A 21,178-nucleotide genomic window follows, 5' to 3' on the forward strand; every position below is an offset into this window, starting at 1 on the left:
CGGCCACGGTCGGCAGGCGGATCAGCCTTCGCGGCCACGGTCGGCAGGCGGATCAGCCTTCGCGGCCACGGTCGGCAGGCGGATCAGCCTTCGCGGCCACGGTCGGCAGGCGGATCAGCCTTCGCGGCCACGGTCGGCAGGCGGATCAGCCTTCGCGGCCACGGTCGGCAGGCGGATCAGCCTTCGCGGCCACGGTCGGCAGGCGGATCAGCCTTCGCGGCCACGGTCGGCAGGCGGATCAGCCTTCGCGGCCACGGTCGGCAGGCGGATCAGCCTTCGCGGCCACGGTCGGCAGGCGGATCAGCCTTCGCGGCCACGGTCGGCAGGCGGATCAGCCTTCGCGGCCACGGTCGGCAGGCGGATCAGCCTTCGCGGCCACGGTCGGCAGGCGGATCAGCCTTCGCGGCCACGGTCGGCAGGCGGATCAGCCTTCGCGGCCACGGTCGGCAGGCGGATCAGCCTTCGCGGCCACGGTCGGCAGGCGGATCAGCCTTCGCGGCCACGGTCGGCATCCTGGTGCCTCGAGCTTTTATTGGGCCTCATGAAGTCATGATGACATTGTGGGGCATAGCAAGCACAGGACTGAATTAGCTGCTAGATCAGGGGCAGAGTGAATATTTTTACTTAACTCTAAATAACTCACTAATATTTGCGCTATTTTATAAATAATTTTCATTAATTTCTCTTGGTTGAATCAAAAGGGTATTCTTTGTAATGGACTTGCCCTTTCTATGTGCGGTCATCCTCCCTCTGTGAGAGCTTTTATCTTACATAGTGTACAGCTGGTTTTCAAGCTGCTCGACCCACCAGAGGCCCGTGTGCGCAGTAGTTACATTCCAAGAGTTAAATTCTAGGATCCCAATCAGCTCTCAGATTTCTGTACAGCAGTAAGACTCACCTCCCCATCAGCCCCTAGCATTGGCAAGTTTCCAGAGCAGATCTACTAATCACAACTCTCACTTTCCTGTGCAGTGTGCTTGTTCGCATGCCAGGTTCTCACTTTACAAAAATATACTGATATAAAAGATTTCTTAGCAGGCACTTTAGTCACTAAATCTCACCGCCCTACCCTCTGCTGCTCATTGATTGCATCTATACATAGACATTGATGGAGGAAAAATGGGACGGATGTGACAGACCACAACGAGAGACACTAAGGGCCAGACATTATCTAGTTGGGTTACCCATCTCCTATCCAGCGATGTTGCCAGTTTTTCTGGGACAAATTGGCCAAAAGACCATCTTTTACTTTCTCATTGAAATATTGTGGGTAACATTTGCTGAAAATAAAAAAAAGGAACCAAGATCATCCGTCATTTATTTGAAAACTAAAACAGAATGTAAAAATTAATGTAAAATAAAGCAATGTAAAATCACAGAATCACAAATCTAACATTTACATCTGACAAGAAATGTAACCGCCAAAACGACTGAACTAAAACCAAAGTGGGAATGCAACAATGGCGTCGGGAGCAGCGAGACCCCCCTCAACGCTCAGCTGTGGACGAGACGCAGGGGGTCGGAGTTGCGCCCGGAGTCGTGCAGGAACGGGGACAGGTACGGATACAGCTTCTCTGTGAACGTGGCTGTGAACGTGTAGATGGCGGTCATATCGTCGGCATTGTAGAAGGATATCTGGCCTCCCTCGTAATCCACGTACACTCCGATTCTCTTCGGCTTGGCGTTCAGGATCAGGGTCCTGGAGGGCGACTCCAGAGCCTTGTACGCGTCGCCGTTCCTCAGCCAGATGGCCCAGTAGCCGTTCTTGGGGTTCAGCTTGATCTTGCCCTTGCGGTTGCTGGACTCGCTGGCCATGCCCACGTCCCAGGCCGTCTTGTCTCCCACTTCCACCTCCCAGTAATGGCGGCCAGAATCGAAGCCCTCAGAGCCCAGGACCAGGATGCACTGGCTGAAGCGTTTGGGATTATCGAGCACCGAGAGCTTGTTGTCTCCGTATTTCACGCTGGTCAGGCGATCAGACAGCACCAGGTTGGGGTGCGCGGTGGACGGGTCCAGCATCATAGGGGACAAGTCTGAACGGAAACAGTCAGCAATGGAGGGAAAAAAGAAAATACATTTTTATTTGTAAATTATCAAAGAAAACAAATTCTCACGACAACGAGAAAGACCGGCCGGGTCCCATCCAGGGAAGGTGCTGGGGCTGCAGTGCGTCCCCCACAACGCAAGCGGGGGCACAGCTCGTGTCCATCTGACACTCGGGGAGCAATAGGACTCTCATCTATCATGTGAATCACAGCACAACAATTGTGCCTGCTGTATATACACCTCATACAAATATATACCATCACCTGATAGATATGTGCCCCCCTACATTGCACAATGCCATGAACTGGGCACTGTATGAAGTATAGATGAGGGGTATCAATCACATCTGATGATCATGTGCAGGGGGAGGAGGTGAGCTGTGACATCACCTATGGTGAATCCTGTCATCTCCTGTATATAGAGGTGTTATCAGTCATTGTACAAGAGGAGGAGGTGAGCTTTGACATCACCTATGGTAAATCCTGTCTCATCTCCTGTATATAGAGGTGTTATCAGTCATTGTACAAGAGGAGGAGGTGAGCTGTGACATCACCTAGTGTGAATGGTGGATCCTGTGTTATCTACTGTATATAGAGCTGTTAACAGTCATTGTACAGGAGGTGGTGAGCTGTGACATACTATATGGTGAATCCTGTGTCATCTCCTGCATGTAGTGGTATTATGAGTCATTGTACAAGAGGAGGAGGTGAGCTGTGACATCACCTATGGTGAATCCTGTATTATCTCATGTATATAGAGGTGTTCTCAGTCATTGTACAGAAGGAAAGAGGAGAGTTGTGACATTATAAATGGTGGATCCTCTGACAACCTATATACAGTAGATAATCATTGTACAGAAGGAGGAGGTGAGCTGTGACCACCTAGTGTGAATGTTGGATCCTGTACCAGTCATACAGGAGAGGAGGTGAGCTGTGATATTTATTGTGAGTGATGGATCCTGTTATCAGTCATTGTACAGGAAGAGAGGAGGTGGGATGTAATATCTATTGTGAGTGATGGATCCTGTTATCAGTCACTGTAAAGGAGGAGGTGAGCTGTGACAGCATCGATGTTGAATCCTGTGTTATCTCCTGTATATAGAGGTGTTACTAGTCATTATACAGGAGGAGGAGAGCTGTGACATCACCTGGTGTGAATGGTGGATCCTGTGTTATCTACTGTATATAGAGGTGATATCCGTCATTATTTTACAGGGAAAGGCTCTAAAAAGCCCCCAAGTAAAAAAAAAATAAAAAAAACTAATATAATATATATATATATATATATATATATATATATATATATATATATATATATATATATATATATATATATATATATATAATATATATATATATATATATATATATATAATATATATATATATATATAGGCAAAAATGTTTAAAAAGGCATATCCAGCCGCCATTATCCCATAGGGAGAGGTGACAGAGCTGGTGAGGCAGAGTCGCCACTTACACGGCTGAATGAAGGACCTCATCTGCTTCCATACGGCGTACTGAATGGGCCCCTTGAACGTCCCCTGGCACAGGTCCTTTGAGAGCAGCGTGTTCCCAGCCACCATCACATCCTTCTGCTGTTCCTGGCACCTGGACAGTGAGGTAAACACATCAGCACCACCCGGCACAGAAATCACACACCAATGACGACCGGATACGGGACACTTACTTCTCAATGAAGGACTTGATGCCCTAGAGAGAGAAAGAGGGAGAATTAGGAAAACTGAAGCGAGACACAAGGAGGCGGTGACACAAACCTCCCCGGAGGCAGCACTTACCGTGAGGAAAGAGATGGAGTCGGTGTCGTTGGCCCGCTCGCTGGTCATGGTGATGGTCTGCTTGATGTTGTCCTGGTTCTCCTGCATCTTCACCATGTTGGCCTCCATCTCCTTCAGCAGGTTCTCGCCCTGTTCCTTCAGATTTTCCAGAACCTTCTCCTCTTGCTCCTTTAAGAATGCGTGCAGCTTCTCGAACTCGGACTCAATGTGGAGCCGGTACTCCGAGACATTGCTCTGAGGAGGGAGAACGACAGGAATCACCTAGGACGTCGGCGGCAGAGGCCGACAAGGCGTACATTGGAGTTCTCCTGGCTGCCGCTCACCTTGTGCTGCTCCACCTTCTCCTGCTGCTGGTCGGTCAGCTGCTCCGTCACCTTCAAGGCTTCCTCTAATGGGGCCACGATGGTTGACAGCTCGGTCTGGAGAGGAAGATTATGCAATACATATGAATGTGATGAAGGGATTTCATAAATCTAGTCTCAGGTGTCAGACACAGCCACAGACTGTGGGGAGAAGACAGAAGCAGTTTCCCACCACCTCTGCCTTCCACGTCACTGGTTATGTAGTGACGGACTGCACTGAGGCCTCTGTGGGACCTGGCGATCATTGGATGTCTGTCCACCAGAAAGTAGGCACACACCAGCTCTGACAGCGACATAGGGCTCAGCAGTAACTGTGCCTCCGATGGATGCCCACTAGCGTGCAGCAGACAATGCGACTGACCACCACTTACCCGGTACACCCCAACCGCGTCCAGGATGGGCAGGAAGTTGTGACTGGCGTGTTTGAGCGAGTCGCGGCAGATGACGCAGCTCAGTATGCCGTCGTCCTTGCAGTACAGCTTCAGCCGCTCGTCGTGCTCAGGGCAGTTCTCCGCCAGCTTCGGCTTCCCGTTCACCTTTGCGGGGGACCCGGCGGTGCCCACAGTCTTCTTCACCAGGTTGGCCAGGGCTCGGTTGGTGGTGTACTTCTTGTCGGTGATGACTTCTTTACAGTCCGGGCAGGTGAAGGATTCCTGCCCGTCCCAGGCCTTGTCGATGCAGTTGCGGCAGAAGTTATGGCCGCAGTCCACCATGACTGGATCCTTGAAGAGCTCGCTGCACAGGAGGCAGGTCAGTTCTTCAGCAAAGTCCCCGGACGCCATCGCTGAATTGGTGGAGGAGTCGTGTTCAGCATCGACTTTGACTTTCTAAGGAAACAAAGCACAGTTGGGGTAAGGAGTGACCTGAATACTCGCAGTGTCATAGATCAGAAGAGGGGAGAACTGTAACAAGTAATTCCGGACGATAGTGAGGGCGATAGTGGTGAAGCTTCATCCAGATTACGCAGCCTGAGTATGAACTGGTTGTGGATCTCCTGACAGCCCCATAGGTCAGGGGGCCTGCGACCAATCTGTGCTCGGACCATGAAACACAGACCTCGTGTAACCGCCATCAATGCATCCCTGTATCCCAGTACACGGGATCCACCAGAAGGATCCACGAAGTCCAAACATTCTCACCCGAGCGCCATAGATAGGAAAGGCTTCAACAGGATTGTACATAGTTTGGTGTGAGCTGCGCTACTTATAAAAGTAATCCCGGAGATAAAATAGAACAACAACTCCCAGCATCCCATGCAAAAAAAAACCAGATCAGCTCATCTTCTGTGACAATCTTGGGACAAGGCCAAAACATTTTGGGGGTTAAAAAAAAAACAAAAAAAAAAAACAACCCCAAAACGATCTGGTGCCACGTAACCAAGGCGTCCGATGCAAACACTTGTGCCACATGTGATGATATAACCTTAAGCGCAAATCACCAGAACTAGAAAATAACTATCCTGCAGCCGCTAACACCGTGTTTCCCCGAAAACAAGACCAGGTCTCGTTTTTTTTTCTCCGCTGATGCCCCCCTAGGGCTTATTTTGAGGGGACATCTTCCATTTTCCCATGAAAAATAATCCCTCATTTCTTCCAATCTCATCACATTCTGGATCATCAATATTGTGTGTTCCTCCTATTACTGGATCAGATGCACATTTTATTATCTGATCCAGTATTCTTGTGGTGGAGAACCATCCTATAGTGGTGGGTATATACCATATATACAAAAGGTTTACCTTACCTGTTTACATTATTCTCTATGTGCTGCTAAGTTTACCCCCAAAAGAAAGCAGACACCCTCTAAAAGAATCACACTTACCAGATCCCAAACAAGTAGAGTTGGCAAGTGAATGGGCTCTCACATACAGATCTGCCTCACTGTCGGGTCCCCTGCGTTCTACAGCGGTTGGCTCCCCCTGGTGGCTGGAAGCAGTATCAATCTCTGGCGGAGTGATACTGGTACCCGATCTATTTGTGAAAGCTGCAGTGCAATGTAGTTGGAACGGCGAGGGACCCGACAGCAACAGATCTCTATGTGAGAGCCCATCCACCATCAGCACTTGCCAATTTGGGGTCCGGTGAGAGTGATTTTTATTTTTGCAGGGGGAGCCAGTTTCTTTTCGGGGGTGTCTGCTTTCTTTTATGAAGAATCCTGCTGTATTCTTTAGCTTTATTATGGAACCGCAACTAGGGCTTATTTTTGGAGTAGGGCTTCTATTTAGAGCATACTCAAAAAAGCCCCAAAAATCCTACTAGGGCTTATTTTGGGGGAAACAGGGTAGCAACTGACCGCATCGCTCCTCGCTGCCCGGCGGTGGCACACAGACGTGGTAACATCACATTCTGGGCACGTGCTGTAATGCACAATTGCAGGAGGGGAGGTATAGGGCTAATATATGCCGCATCTGACGTCATCTCATAGACGTCGGTTCTGCCTGGCCACGGAGTTAGGCCTCAATTAGACATTCATAGTCAATGGGATGTTCAGGTCAAGAGGGTGTTTTTTGTTTTTTTTTTTTTGTTTTTTTTTATGGACTGAGTGCCCACAAAAAAAAAAATGAAATAAAAAAATGATATATTGATATTAAAAAAATAGTAAAAAATATATTATAATATAAAAAAATACAATTATATTTTATAATAAAAATTAATATCATTATTAATATGTACTATTTTTAATATAATTATAATATATATATAATATATATTATAATAATTTTTTTCACAAAGAACAATGGATGTACAAAATAAAAATTGATCAAACATTTTCACCCCATGCGACCATATAGGGGTTGGATATACACGCCTGGATTCATCCGTATTTTCAGGCGCCGTCCGCTCCACACAAGGACGAGCCGCCCACCACAATGGGCCGATCAGTACTGGACGATGCGCTGGATCCCAACAGAAAGAATATGGTCCACAGGAAAACCCAGCAGAGCCGTCTGACGTAGGAACGTCGGGAGGAGCTGGGCATTAATGATGACATTATTGCGGTGACCGATGTGACCTCAGGTCACTGATCTAGACCCGGAGTACAAGAGCGGAGAGAAGTTGACGTGGCGGGTCACGACAGGCTGGAGCGCTACGTTACCTTTGCGTCCGGTGTGCTTTCCTCGTTTTTCCGCTTCAGGGGAGCTTTCCCGTCCTCGGTCACTTCCGGGGTCGCGCTGTTCGCCGCCTGCCCCTCTTTCACTGGTTTGGGAATCACCAGTCGGGTTTTTTCCACCCATTCATTTTGGCGACGGTTCACTGCGGAAACAAGCGAGCTCACGTGAGCGGGTGAAAGCGGTGGGTCATCATTCCGAGTCCCCCGTATACATGGATGTGCGGCTCATTCATGTGTTTTCTACGAGGAGAGGAAAAAAAAAAAAACAGCCGTCGCTCCTCGGTGAAAAGCTCCTAGAGGACATAAGAGGATGAGCTGGCACTGGCCACCCCTCATCTGTCAGGAGACCCCGTACACGGGAGGATGATCCAGAGGACAGCGGCAGGTTCAGCCCCTATCAGATCAGGCTACAGGGACAGAAGCCAAAAAGTCGCCAGTCACTTTAACCCCTTCACAACCAAGCACATACCTATGTCCTTGATTGTGTATGTTCCTTTAAAGCAGGCTTGCATGACGAGCCCACATTATTCCCTGCACATGTCGGATGATCTGATCAGCAGATGTGCAGCTAACAGGCGAGGGTGGATCGGAGATCTGAGATCCACCCGCGCCCGTTAACTAGATGTCAATCTGTGACAGCGTGATCTAATACCTGCCGGCGGGGATCACATTATTTCCCGCCGCGATCATGTGGCACCAATGAATTGTCATGACAGCGCAGGGTCAGATGATGACCCACTTCCGGTGATTGCCGGCCGAGCGCAGCATCCACCCGAGAGCAGCATTTCTCCTGATCAGAGCGAGGCTGAAGATGAGGATGATGACGATGATGCATCGCTCTGATCTAGAGAAGCTACTGAATAGAGTAGTCATAAAATTCTCCAGGGAGACCAATAAAAACAATAAAAATGTAAAAAGAAAGGGGGTATAATTAAGAACATCAGCTCAAAACCCAAAAAAGATAAGCGGTCATATGGGTTTAGTGAAAAAAAAAAAAAAAAAAAAAAAGGAGTTATGGTTCTTGGAAGGAGAGAGAAAAAAAAATAAATCTCCCAGGGGTTAAAAATGTAAAAGGTAAAAAAGTTGGGACACAAAAAAATATAATGATCCCGCATCCACAAAAATGACCACAATGATGAGGTCCATTCACGTCACTTTGTGGCTGCATAAGAGAGAAATGTCCCCACGTTCGCACTGAGGTGGCGGTCTCACAGAAAGGACCCTCCATGCTCGCAGCTACAGGGGGGCACGGACAATCACCCAGTCCAGACCGGAACCAATCAGTGCAAAAAAAAAATCCATGTGAATGTGTCCTTAGATCCCAGCGGTGGCTGACGAGTCCTCTCCACCGGGGCAGGACCCCACCAAGGCGCGGGGTGTCGGCTCCGGTACATAAGTTACATCAGGGGGCGCAAACTATAGAGGCCTGGTTGACACAATAAAACCTAAAGGGTAATCCACTTTCGAAAGCGTTGGGCCGGCCACCTACAAGTGCGGCGATCGCCAATCTTTACGGAAGAGAGAGACAAGAATTTCCAAATCCTCACGATGGAGAAACAAAAAAGAGGATCCCCCCCAATACGGGCGGTCGTACAGATTGGCATTACATGTCGACAGTTAACATCCGTCCCGGTAATCTCTGCATTGGTCGCTCCCGGTAATCAGGCAATTTGCTGATTACTCATCGGTCGGTGGTGCGACTTTTATATGAGATTGTCCCATGTTCTGGAGTAGGAGCGCTACGCTCTCCTGACCTCCTGGGGGTGCTGTGTTCCCGATAACTGACAGTCTGGGTTGGCGCCATGGCTGACCTGATGGCTCCACCTGTGCGCTCCCGATGAGGCTGTATGAGGAGACGCGCAGGGGCACTGGAGGCGGCCAGTCTGAGAAAACAGCGAGCACCGGCAATCGCAGCTAGCCGATCCGATCAGCGCTTACAAGTAGTGATGGGTGGACCCGGATTGGATATGCGCGGGTTCAAAAGTACCCGAGCACCAACCCCAGAGTTCTCAGAGACTGGTGTAGGGTCCCCCCATATAATGATACGCAGCATAGATAAAGCCAGACAGCTGCAGGCTGCAGCCCCAGCCGTGCCCTTATTTCGGCTGTGTATCAAAATAAGAGGGACTGCAGGTGGCTTTTTTTTTTAATTATATATTAACAAAAAAAAAAAAACCCACGTACGGTCCCCCTCCCTCAATTTTGATACCAGCCATGATAAAGCCGACAGCTGGGGACTGCTATTCCCAGGCTGGGGAGACCCATGCTTATTGGGCCCCCCCAGCCTAAAAATAGCAGCCTGCAGCCGCCCAAAATTGTTGCATCTATTAGATGGAACAATCACTGAACTGAACCCGGCTCTTGCCAATTGCCATGATGCGGTGACAATCGGGGTAATAAGGGGATAATGACAGCTCACAGCTGCCACTAAGCCCTACATTGGAAATGGGAGACATCTGAGACACCCCCATCACTAATCTGTAAGTCAAAGTAAATAAACACAAAAAAAAAAATCCTTAAATACAAAAAAACGAGACAAAACAAAAGCCACACCCTTTTTCACCACTTTATTAACCCCCAAAACATCCAGTTTTGACCTAATCCACACAAAGTCCAACAACGATTCCAGCTCTGCTACATTACTGAAGGTGCAGCACCATGGGCACAGAACATAACCCGATGTGAACTTCAGGCAGAGAGTGACGGACCAGCAGTGAAGTCACTCAGGTTATTTGCGGTCACAGCTGGAGGTTCCCATGATACCCAACCTATCACCGCAGGTAACCTGACCATAGCTGATCTCAAAGCTCACAGGCGGTCATGCTCTATGGCACGTGCTGTGCCTTCAGTGTAGTAGAGCTGGAATCGTCGTGGGACATAGTTTGGATTACATCGGACCTGTGTGTTTTTAGGGTTAATAAAAGGGGTGAAAGAGGGTGTATGTTATTTCAAATACAGGATTCTTTTCTGTGTTTTACTTCTTTTCACTTACAGATTAGTGATAAGGGGGGGGGGGGTGTCTCAGACATCTTCCATTACTAATCTAGGACTTGGTGGCAGCTGTGAGCTGTCACTAACTACTTATTACCCCAATTTCCACCGCAACAGGGCAATCTGGATGAGCCGGATAAAGTTCCAGGATCATCACAACTACTGGATGCAACAATTCTGGTGGCTACAGGCTGCTATTTTTAGGCTGGGGTGGCCCAATAAGCATGGGTCCTCCCCAGCCTGAGAATACCAGCCCCCAGTTGTCAGCATTGAATATGTTGAAAAATAATGGAGCGGCCCCAGAAGCAGTGTTACAGCCACGGGGAAGACTGGCAAGTAAAAACGCTCCTGCTCTAATCCCCCTATCCCTTCTACCACACTTTTCAAGCACAGGAATCTGGTCCCCATAGACTTATATGGGGACCGGCGTCTGGGCAGATATCTAGGATGAATTCCGGGCTGCAACAGGGTTGTTGTGTATTTTAAACCCGGTTGGACCCGCCCATCCCAAAACTGTACATGTCCGACAGACTGCAGCGGGATCGAATACATATAAGGGGGGAGGGGGTGTAATTTCATCTATTGCCAAAAACACAAGTTATGCCTTATTAATTGGGTGGAGATCACTTGCTGATTACTGGGGACCTCAGTTGGGATCTAGAGCCCTGATCTTGGGACCGCGAGGGGTGATCTCCATGAAGGGGGGGGGGGACTTGGGCTTTTAAGGAATAACCTCAACTGTGATTTTGGCAGCTGTAGATTGTCGCACCCTTAGTTTATGGATGAAGGAAGTAAAGTTCTCTCTCAAGTACAGGAGGGTGGAGGCTGCTTTCCTCCTCTAATATGGAGGCCAGACCGCTCCCATGGAAATGCCCAATAAACATTCCTTAAAGGGGATGTCCAGGGCTGAAGTATTGATGGCTTGTGACAGGTCATCAATATCAGAATGATAGAGTCTGATAACATTAGCCCCTCTGGTCAGCTGGTTGCATTTCTTGAGACAGTCAAATATATACAGTATACAGAGCTGATACGGCGCAGCTCTATACTCCACGTAGTGGCCGTTCTTGATACTGCAGATCACATGCACTTCAGTAGGAGCTGACTGCAGTACTGAGAACGGCCACTACACGATGTACAGAGCTGACTGCAGTACTGAGAACAGCCACTACACGGTGTACAGAGATGACTGCAGTACTGAGAACAACCACTACACGGTGTACAGAGCTGACTGCAGTACTGAGAACAGCCACTACACGGTGTACAGAGCTGACTGCAGTACTGAGAACAGCCACTACACGATGTACAGAGCTGACTGCAGTACTGAGAACAGCCACTACACGGTGTACAGAGCTGACTGCAGTACTGAGAACAGCCACTACACGGTGTACAGAGCTGACTGCAGTACTGAGAACAGCCACTACACGATGTACAGAGCTGACTGCAGTACTGAGAACAGCCACTACACGGTGTACAGAGCTGACTGCAGTACTGAGAACAGCCACTACACGGTGTACAGAGCTGACTGCAGTATTGAGAGCAGCCACTACACGGTGTACAGAGATGACTGCAGTATTGAGAGCAGCCACTACACGGTGTACAGAGATGACTGCAGTACTGAGAACGGCCACTACACGATGTACAGAGCTGACTGCAGTACTGAGAACAGCCACTACACGGTGTACAGAGCTGACTGCAGTACTGAGAACAGCCACTACACGATGTACAGAGCTGACTGCAGTACTGAGAACAACCACTACACGGTGTACAGAGGTGACTGCAGTACTGAGAACAACCACTACACGGTGTACAGAGCTAACTGCAGTACTGAGAACAGCCACTACACGGTGTACAGAGCTGACTGCAGTACTGAGAACAACCACTACACGGTGTACAGAGCTGACTGCAGTACTGAGAACAGCCACTACACGGTGTACAGAGCTGACTGCAGTACTAAGAACAGCCACTACACGGTGTACAGAGCTGACTGCAGTACTGAGAACAGCCACTACACGGTGTACAGAGCTGACTGCAGTACTGAGAACAACCACTACACGGTGTACAGAGCTGACTGCAGTACTGAGAACAGCCACTACACGGTGTACAGAGCTGACTGCAGTACTGAGAACGACCACTACACGATGTACAGAGGTGACTGCAGTACTGAGAACGGCCACTACACGGTGTACAGAGCTGACTGCAGTACTGAGAACGGCCACTACACGGTGTACAGAGCTGAGTGCAGTACTGAGAACGGCCACTACACGGTGTACAGAGCTGACTGCAGTACTGAGAACGGCCACTACACGGTGTACAGAGCTGAGTGCAGTACTGAGAACGGCCACTACACGGTGTACAGAGCTGAGTGCAGTACTGAGAACAACCACTACACGGTGTACAGAGCTGACTGCAGTACTGAGAACAGCCACTACACGGTGTACAGAGCTGACTGCAGTACTGAGAGCAGCCACTACACGGTGTGTGAAGGGTAAATGTAGATGTGAGCTGAGCGGATCGATTCACAGGCGCCAAGTCAATAGTCGGTGGCCATAAGCCGGGATCAGCGAGAGCCGCCTCCTAGGTGCCAGCATCCCCAGTGCTTCTTGAGTGGCCGGCCTGGCATAAGGTCATGTGGATGTCTCGCCAAAGTGATGACATCACACCATGCTGGCTATTGAAGAGAAGTGCTGGGGATGGGCTGCCCCAGACATAGCGGATGGAGTGTGGCTCTCGGGGATCCCGCCTGGCAGCCCCGGACATAGCGGATGGAGTGTGGCTCTCGGGGATCCCGCCTGGCAGCCCCGGACATAGCGGATGGAGTGTGGCTCTCGGGGATCCCGCCTGGCAGCCCCGGACATAGCGGATGGAGTGTGGCTCTCGGGGATCCCGCCTGGCAGCCCCGGACATAGCGGATGGAGTGTGGCTCTCGGGGATCCCGCCTGGCAGCCCCGGACATAGCGGATGGAGTGTGGCTCTCGGGGATCCCGCCTGGCAGCCCCGGACATAGCGGATGGAGTGTGGCTCTCGGGGATCCCGCCTGGCAGCCCCGGACATAGCGGATGGAGTGTGGCTCTCGGGGATCCCGCCTGGCAGCCCCGGACATAGCGGATGGAGTGTGGCTCTCGGGGATCCCGCCTGGCAGCCCCGGACATAGCGGATGGAGTGTGGCTCTCGGGGATCCCGCCTGGCATCCCCGGACATAGCGGATGGAGTGTGGCTCTCGGGGATCCCGCCTGGCATCCCCGGACATAGCGGATGGAGTGTGGCTCTCGGGGATCCCGCCTGGCATCCCCGGACATAGCGGATGGAGTGTGGCTCTCGGGGATCCCGCCTGGCATCCCCGGACATAGCGGATGGAGTGTGGCTCTCGGGGATCCCGCCTGGCATCCCCGGACATAGCGGATGGAGTGTGGCTCTCGGGGATCCCGCCTGGCATCCCCGGACATAGCGGATGGAGTGTGGCTCTCGGGGATCCCGCCTGGCAGCCCCGGACATAGCGGATGGAGTGTGGCTCTCGGGGATCCCGCCTGGCAGCCCCGGACATAGCGGATGGAGTGTGGCTCTCGGGGATCCCGCCTGGCAGCCCCGGACATAGCGGATGGAGTGTGCCCGGAGCATCAGTTCCCTGGTCTCTAGATTTCAGGAATGAGGAGCACTTTAGAGAGGAACAAAAGCCAAGAAAAAGGAGCAGGGTCCACAGGAGCCACGGAGGACTGGGTGTCCATATTGGAGGGGGTGGCAACGGAGACCTGAGTGTGAGGTCCCAGCGACACCATCACTTACAGCCGACATAATGGACGAAGAACTCCTCGCGGCCCAGCTGCTTATTCATCCGGGTCTTCATGACTTCCGCATCATCTGGAGAGAAAAAGACAAGACAAGATAAGCGGCGGAGAGGAAACTGCCGGACAGGCCACGGCATCCGGTCTGTACCACCGCGCCGGCCGAGTGCTGATGACTATTGTCACCACAATCTGCAGCACACCTGAGGGCTCCGGGAGGGAGCGCGCCACACGCCGACATGTTGTACGCAGCTGGGGTCATTGTCACAGCATTATGTAGGGGTGGCCCACAATCCCCTCCTGCCGCCCCCCGCAGACACTGATAGGACGGGGACCACCGAGCAGGCATTGCTGAGGTACACTGAAAGCTGGGCTGCGATTGGTTGCTGAGGTACACTGAAAGAAAGCTCTGATTGGTTGCTAAGATAAACTGAAAGCTGGGCTCTGATTGGGTGTCATAAAAAAAAAAAAAAACAGACCGTTTAACCCCAGGTTGGGCTCATACAGGACCCGATGCCTCCCGATGCCGGTCACATGACGGTCACATAACGGTGAAGACCACCGACTACATTGGGGGCCGACAATTTAACCAGGAATAAATATTTTATTTTGTGGCTGCCGCGCTGCTTCCTCCAGAAATAACAGGACTAGTGATGGCGGCTCAGACAGGAGGCCCGAGCCCAAACACCCCGCTGTACAGAGCGCAGGGGGGGGGGGGGGCAGGCCGGAGGTGACCCCGCGTAATGGTGAACGATCGCGGGGGGCCAGGCCGGAGGTGACCCCGCGTAATGGTGAACGATCGCGGGGGGCCAGGCCGGAGGTGACCCCGCGTAATGGTGAACGATCGCAGGGGTGGGGGGGGGGGGGGGGGCCAGGCCGGAGGTGAGCCCGCGTAATGGTGAACGAGCGCAGGGGTGGGCGGGGGGGCCAGGCCGGAGGTGAGCCCGCGTAATGGTGAACGAGCGCAGGGGGGGGGGGGGGCCAGGCCGGAGGTGAGCCCGCGTAATGGTGAACGAGCGCAGGGGGGGGGGGCCAGGCCGGAGGTGAGCCCGCGTAATGGTGAACGAGCGCAGGGGGGGGGGGGCCAGGCCGGAGGTGAGCCCGCGTAATGGTGAACGAGCGCAGGGGGGGGGGCCAGGCCGGAGGTGAGCCCGCGTAATGGTGAACGAGCGCAGGGGGGGGGGCCAGGCCGGAGGTGAGCCCGCGTAATGGTGAACGAGCGCAGGGGGGGGGGGCCAGGCCGGAGGTGAGCCCGCGTAATGGTGAACGAGCGCAGGGGGGGGGGGCCAGGCCGGAGGTGAGCCCGCGTAATGGTGAACGAGCGCAGGGGGGGGGGGGGCCAGGCCGGAGGTGAGCCCGCGTAATGGTGAACGAGCGCAGGAGGGGGGGGGCCAGGCCGGAGGTGAGCCCGCGTAATGGTGAACGAGCGCAGGAGGGGGGGCCAGGCCGGAGGTGACCCCGCGTAATGGTGAACGAGCGCAGGAGGGGGGGCCAGGCCGGAGGTGACCCCGCGTAATGGTGAACGAGCGCAGGAGGGGGGGCCAGGCCGGAGGTGACCCCGCGTAATGGTGAACGAGCGCAGGAGGGGGGGCCAGGCCGGAGGTGACCCCGCGTAATGGTGAACGAGCGCAGGAGGGGTGGCCAGGCCGGAGGTGACCCCGCGTAATGGTGAACGAGCGCAGGAGGGGTGGCCAGGCCGGAGGTGAGTCCGCGTAATGGTGAACGAGCGCAGGAGGGGGTGGCCAGGCCGGAGGTGAGTCCGCGTAATGGTGAACGAGCGCAGGAGGGGGGGGCCAGGCCGGAGGTGAGTCCGCGTAATGGTGAACGAGCGCAGGAGGGGGGGGCCAGGCCGGAGGTGAGCCCGCGTAATGGTGAACGAGCGCAGGAGGGGGGGCCAGGCCGGAGGTGAGCCCGCGTAATGGTGAACGAGCGCAGGAGGGGGGGCCAGGCCGGAGGTGACCCCGCGTAATGGTGAACGAGCGCAGGAGGGGTGGCCAGGCCGGAGGTGACCCCGCGTAATGGTGAACGAGCGCAGGAGGGGTGGCCAGGCCGGAGGTGACCCGTGTAATGGTGAACGAGCGCAGGAGGGGGGGGGGGGGCAAGGCCGGAGGTGACCCCGTGTAATGATAAACGAGCGCAGGACAGGGGGCCAGGCCGGAGGTGACCCGCGTAATGGTAAACAAGAGCAGGAGGGGGGGGGGGGGGGGGGGGGCTAGGCTGGAGGTGACCCGCGTGATTGTGAACGAGCGCAGGAGGGGGGGGGGGGGGCTAGGCCGGAGGTGACCCGCGTAATGGTGAACGAGCGCAGGAGGGGGGGGGGGGCCAGGCCAGAGGTGACCCGCGTAATGGTGAACGAGCACAGTAGGAGGGGGGGGGGGGGGCAGGCCAGAGGTGACCCGCGTAATGGTGAACGAGCACAGTAGGAGGGGGGGGCAAGGCCTGAGGTGACCCGCGTAATGGTAAACAAGCACAGGAGGGGGGGCTAGGCCGGAGGTGACCCGCGTAACGCTGAACGAGCGCAGGAGGGGGGCCAGACCGGAGGTGACCCGCGTAATGGGAAACGAGCGCAGGAGGGGGGGGGCTAGGCCAGAGGTGACCCGTGTAATGGTAAACGAGCGCAGGAGGGGTGGGGGCTAGGCCGGAAGTGACCCGCGTAATGGTGAACGAGCGCAGGAGGGGGGGGCTAGGCCAGAGGTGACCCGCGTAACGGTAAACGAGCGCAGGAGGGGGGGGGGGCTAGGCCGGAGGTGACCCGCGTAATGGTGAACGAGCGCATGGACGTGTGATAGCACCAGAGTACAGTCATCTGTGCACCAGGGGGCATGCACAGTATAGAGTACACGGAGGTATCCAAAAAGAGCATCAACAGAGCTATGCATAGGGGCGTACACTGTACATAGGGGTATATAGCAGATGTACATGGTTTATAAGGGGTGCGCACAGTATATAGGAATATACAGAGGAATATACAGTGTCCATATAGTATATACAGAGGTGCACATGGGGGTATATATGCAGGAGTGCACACTATATAGAGCTATATAGGGGTGTATATACAGGGGTGCACACGGTATATAGAGATATACAGGGGTATATACAGGGGTGCACACGGTATATAGAGATATACAGGGGTATATACAGGGGTGCACACGGTATATAGAGATATACAGGGGTATATACAGGGGTGCACACGGTATATAGAGATATACAGGGGTATATACAGGGGTGCACACGGTATATAGAGATATACAGGGGTATATACAGGGGTGCACACGGTATATAGAGATATACAGGGGTATATACAGGGGTGCACACGGTATATAGAGATATACAGGGGTATATACAGGGGTGCACACGGTATATAGAGATATACAGGGGTATATACAGGGGTGCACACGGTATATAGAGATATATAGGGGTATATACAGGGGTGCACACGGTATATAGAGATATATAGGGGTATATACAGGGGAGCACATGGTATATAGAGATATATAGGAGTATATGCAGGGGTGCACACGGTATATAGATATACAGGGGTATATACAGGGGTGCACACGGTATATAGATATACAGGGGTATATACAGGGGGGCACATGGTATATAGAGATATATAGGAGTATATACAGGAGTGCACACGATATATAGATATACAGGGGTATATACAGGGGTGCACACAGTATATAGAGATATATAGGGGTATATACAGGGGAGCACATGGTATATAGAGATATACAGAGGTACATACAGGGGTGCACACGGTATATAGATATACAGGGGTATATACAGGGGTGCACACGGTATATAGAGATATATAGGGGTATATACAGGGGAGCACATGGTATATAGAGATATACAGAGGTACATACAGGGGTGCACACGGTATATAGATATACAGGGGTATATACAGGGGTGCACACGTTATATAGATATACAGGGGTATATACAGGGGTGCACACGGTATATAGATATACAGGGGTATATACAGGGGAGCACATTGTATATAGAGATATATAGGAGTATATACAGGGGAGCACACGGTATATAGAGATATATAGGAGTATATACAGGGGTGCACACGTTATATAGAGATATACAGGGGTATATACAGGGGTGCACACGGTATATAGATATACAGGGGTATATACAGGGGTGCACACGGTATATAGATATACAGGGGTATATACAGGGGTGCACACGGTATATAGATATACAGGGGTATATACAGGGGTGCACACGGTATATAGATATACAGGGGTATATACAGGGGTGCACACGGTATATAGATATACAGGGGTATATACAGGGGTGCACACGGTATATAGATATACAGGGGTATATACAGGGGTGCACACGGTATATAGATATACAGGGGTATATACAGGGGTGCACACGGTATATAGAGATGTATACGAGTATATACAGGGGGGCACACGGTATATAGATATACAGGGGTATATACAGGGGTGCACACGGTATATAGATATACAGGGGTATATACAGGGGTGCACACGGTATATAGATATACAGGGGTATATACAGGGGAGCACACGGTATATAGAGATATATAGGAGTATATACAGGGGTGCACACGGTATATAGAGATATATAGGAGTATATACAGGGGTGCACACGGTATATAGAGATATATAGGGGTATATACAGGGGTGCACACGGTATATAGAGATATATAGGGGTACATACAGGGGTGCACACGGTATATAGAGATATATAGGGGTACATACAGGGGTGCACACGGTATATAGAGATATATAGGGGTACATACAGGGGTGCACACGGTATATAGAGATATATAGGGGTATATACAGGGGTGCACACGGTATATAGATATACAGGGGTATATACAGGGGTGCACACGGTATATAGATATACAGGGGTATATACAGGGGTGCACACGGTATATAGATATACAGGGGTATATACAGGGGTGCACACGGTATATAGATATACAGAGGTACATACAGGGGTATATACAGGGGTGCACACGGTATATAGATATACAGGGGTATATACAGGGGTGCACACGATATATAGATATACAGGGGTATATACAGGGGTGCCCCGGATCGGGCCGGTCACTCACGGAAGGAGCCGTCCTGCCTCTTGCACGAGTACGTGGACCCGATCTGCACGGTCACATCTTCCTCCACGTCCCCGTCGTCTCCATCGCCGCCATCATCATTCTCCTCGTCGTCGTCGTCCATGGGCTCCTCGTTTTCCGCCTCCTCCGGGGAGACGTCTTTCTTCTCCAGCTCTGAGGAGACGTCGAGCTGCGCTACAGAGGCCATAACGGCGGAACACGTGACCGGGAGAGCGGGAGGGGAGCCTGGACACAGTCACCTCTCACACAAGGGCGGGGAGCCTGAACACTGAAGCTAGACTGCACCGGTTTCTTCACTGCAAAATGCACATGCGCCGCCTCCCATGAAGCGCCGCCTCTTCCGGTTTACAGGACAGTACAATGTCGGCCACCGGCCCCACGTGGAAGCCACATGTGCGCGCTGCAGAGGCTCCTGTGCACCGACAGGGGGCAGTATACACACTGCAGAGGCTCCTGTACACCGGCGGGGGGCAGTATACACAATGCAGAGGCTCCTGTACACCGGCGGGGGGCAGTATACACACTGCAGAGGCCCCTGTACACCGACAGGGGGCAGTATACACACTACAGAGGCCCCTGTGCACCTGCGGGGGGCAGTATACACACTGCAGAGGCTCCTGTGCACCTGCGGGGGGCAGTATACACAATGCAGAGGCTCCTGTACACTGGCGGGGGGCAGTATACACACTGCAGAGGCTCCTGTGCACCTGCGGGGGGCAGTATACACACTGCAGAGGCCCCTGTACACCTGCGGGGGGCAGTATACACACTGCAGAGGCCCCTGTACACCGACAGGGGGCAGTATACACACTGCAGAGGCTCCTGTACACCGGCGGGGGCAGTATACACAATGCAGAGGCTCCTGTACACCGGCGGGGGGCAGTATACACAATGCAGAGGCTCCTGTACACCGACAGGGGGCAGTATACACACTGCAGAGGCTCCTGTACACCGGCGGGGGCAGTATACACAATGCAGAGGCTCCTGTACACCGGCGGGGGGCAGTATACACAATGCAGAGGCTCCTGTACACCGACAGGGGGCAGTATACACACTGCAGAGGCTCCTGTGCACCGACAGGGGGCAGTATACACACTGCAGAGGCTCCTGTACACTGGCGGGGGGCAGTATACACAATGCAGAGGCTCCTGTACACCGGCGGGGGCAGTATACACAATGCAGAGGCCCCTGTACACCGGCGGGGGGCAGTATACACACTGCAGAGGCCCCTGTACACCGGCGGGGGGCAGTATACACAATGCAGAGGCTCCTGTACACCGACAGGGGGCAGTATACACACTGCAGAGGCTCCTGTACACTGGCGGGGGCAGTATACACACTGCAGAGGCTCCTGTACACTGGCGGGGGCAGTATACACACTGCAGAGGCTCCTGTACACCGGCGGGGGCAGTATACACACTGCAGAGGCTCCTGTACACCGGCGGGGGCAGTATACACACTGCAGAGGCTCCTGTACACCTGCGGGGGCAGTATACACACTGCAGAGGCTCCTGTACACCGGCGGGGGCGGTATACACAATGCAGAGGCTCCTGTACACCTCCGGGGGCAGTATACACACTGCAGAGGCTCCTGTGCACCGACAGGGGGCAGTATACACAATGCAGAGGCTCCTGTACACCGGCGGGGGGCAGTATACACACTGCAGAGGCTCCTGTACACCGACAGGGGCAGTATACACACTGCAGAGGCTCCTGTACACCGACAGGGGGCAGTATACACACTGCAGAGGCCCCTGTACACCGACAGGGGGCAGTATACACAATGCAGAGGCTCCTGTACACCGGCGGGGGGCAGTATACACACTGCAGAGGCTGCTGTGCACCGACAGGGGCAGTATACACACTGCAGAGGCTCCTGTACACCAGCGGGAGGCAGTATACACACTGCAGAGGCTCCTGTACACCGGCGGGGGGCAGTATACACACTGCAGAGGCTCCTGTGCACC

General features: G+C 52.8%; 1 protein-coding gene across 1 annotated transcript; it reads right to left on the minus strand.

Annotated features, from left to right (window-relative positions):
* Nucleotides 1–1,301: 1,301 nt before the first annotated feature.
* Nucleotides 1,302–19,520, minus strand: LOC142245688 (nuclear factor 7, brain-like). Its single transcript, XM_075318619.1, has 9 exons — nucleotides 19,194–19,520; nucleotides 14,091–14,165; nucleotides 7,302–7,459; nucleotides 4,577–5,032; nucleotides 4,167–4,262; nucleotides 3,844–4,077; nucleotides 3,735–3,757; nucleotides 3,525–3,655; nucleotides 1,302–2,033 (listed from the first exon to the last, which is right to left on the minus strand). Exons 1-9 carry the CDS (start codon nucleotides 19,396–19,398, stop codon nucleotides 1,495–1,497), a joined length of 1,917 nt encoding a protein of 638 aa, XP_075174734.1. The 5' UTR covers nucleotides 19,399–19,520; the 3' UTR covers nucleotides 1,302–1,494.
* Nucleotides 19,521–21,178: the final 1,658 nt, after the last annotated feature.

The sequence above is a fragment of the Anomaloglossus baeobatrachus genome, chromosome 7, assembly GCF_048569485.1.
Source record: "Anomaloglossus baeobatrachus isolate aAnoBae1 chromosome 7, aAnoBae1.hap1, whole genome shotgun sequence".
Taxonomy (NCBI): domain Eukaryota; kingdom Metazoa; phylum Chordata; class Amphibia; order Anura; family Aromobatidae; genus Anomaloglossus; species Anomaloglossus baeobatrachus.

Excerpts from the sequence above, each read along its gene's own strand:
- LOC142245688 (XM_075318619.1), bottom strand. The coding sequence starts at position 19,398 with ATGGCCTCTGTAGCGCAGCTCGACGTCTCCTCAGAGCTGGAGAAGAAA. Across the intron at positions 4,078-4,166 it reads AGAAGGTGGAGCAGCACAAG|AGCAATGTCTCGGAGTACCG; the intron begins GTGAGCGGCAGC and ends CTCCCTCCTCAG. Across the intron at positions 3,656-3,734 it reads ATCAAGTCCTTCATTGAGAA|GTGCCAGGAACAGCAGAAGG; the intron begins GTAAGTGTCCCG and ends CTCACTGTCCAG.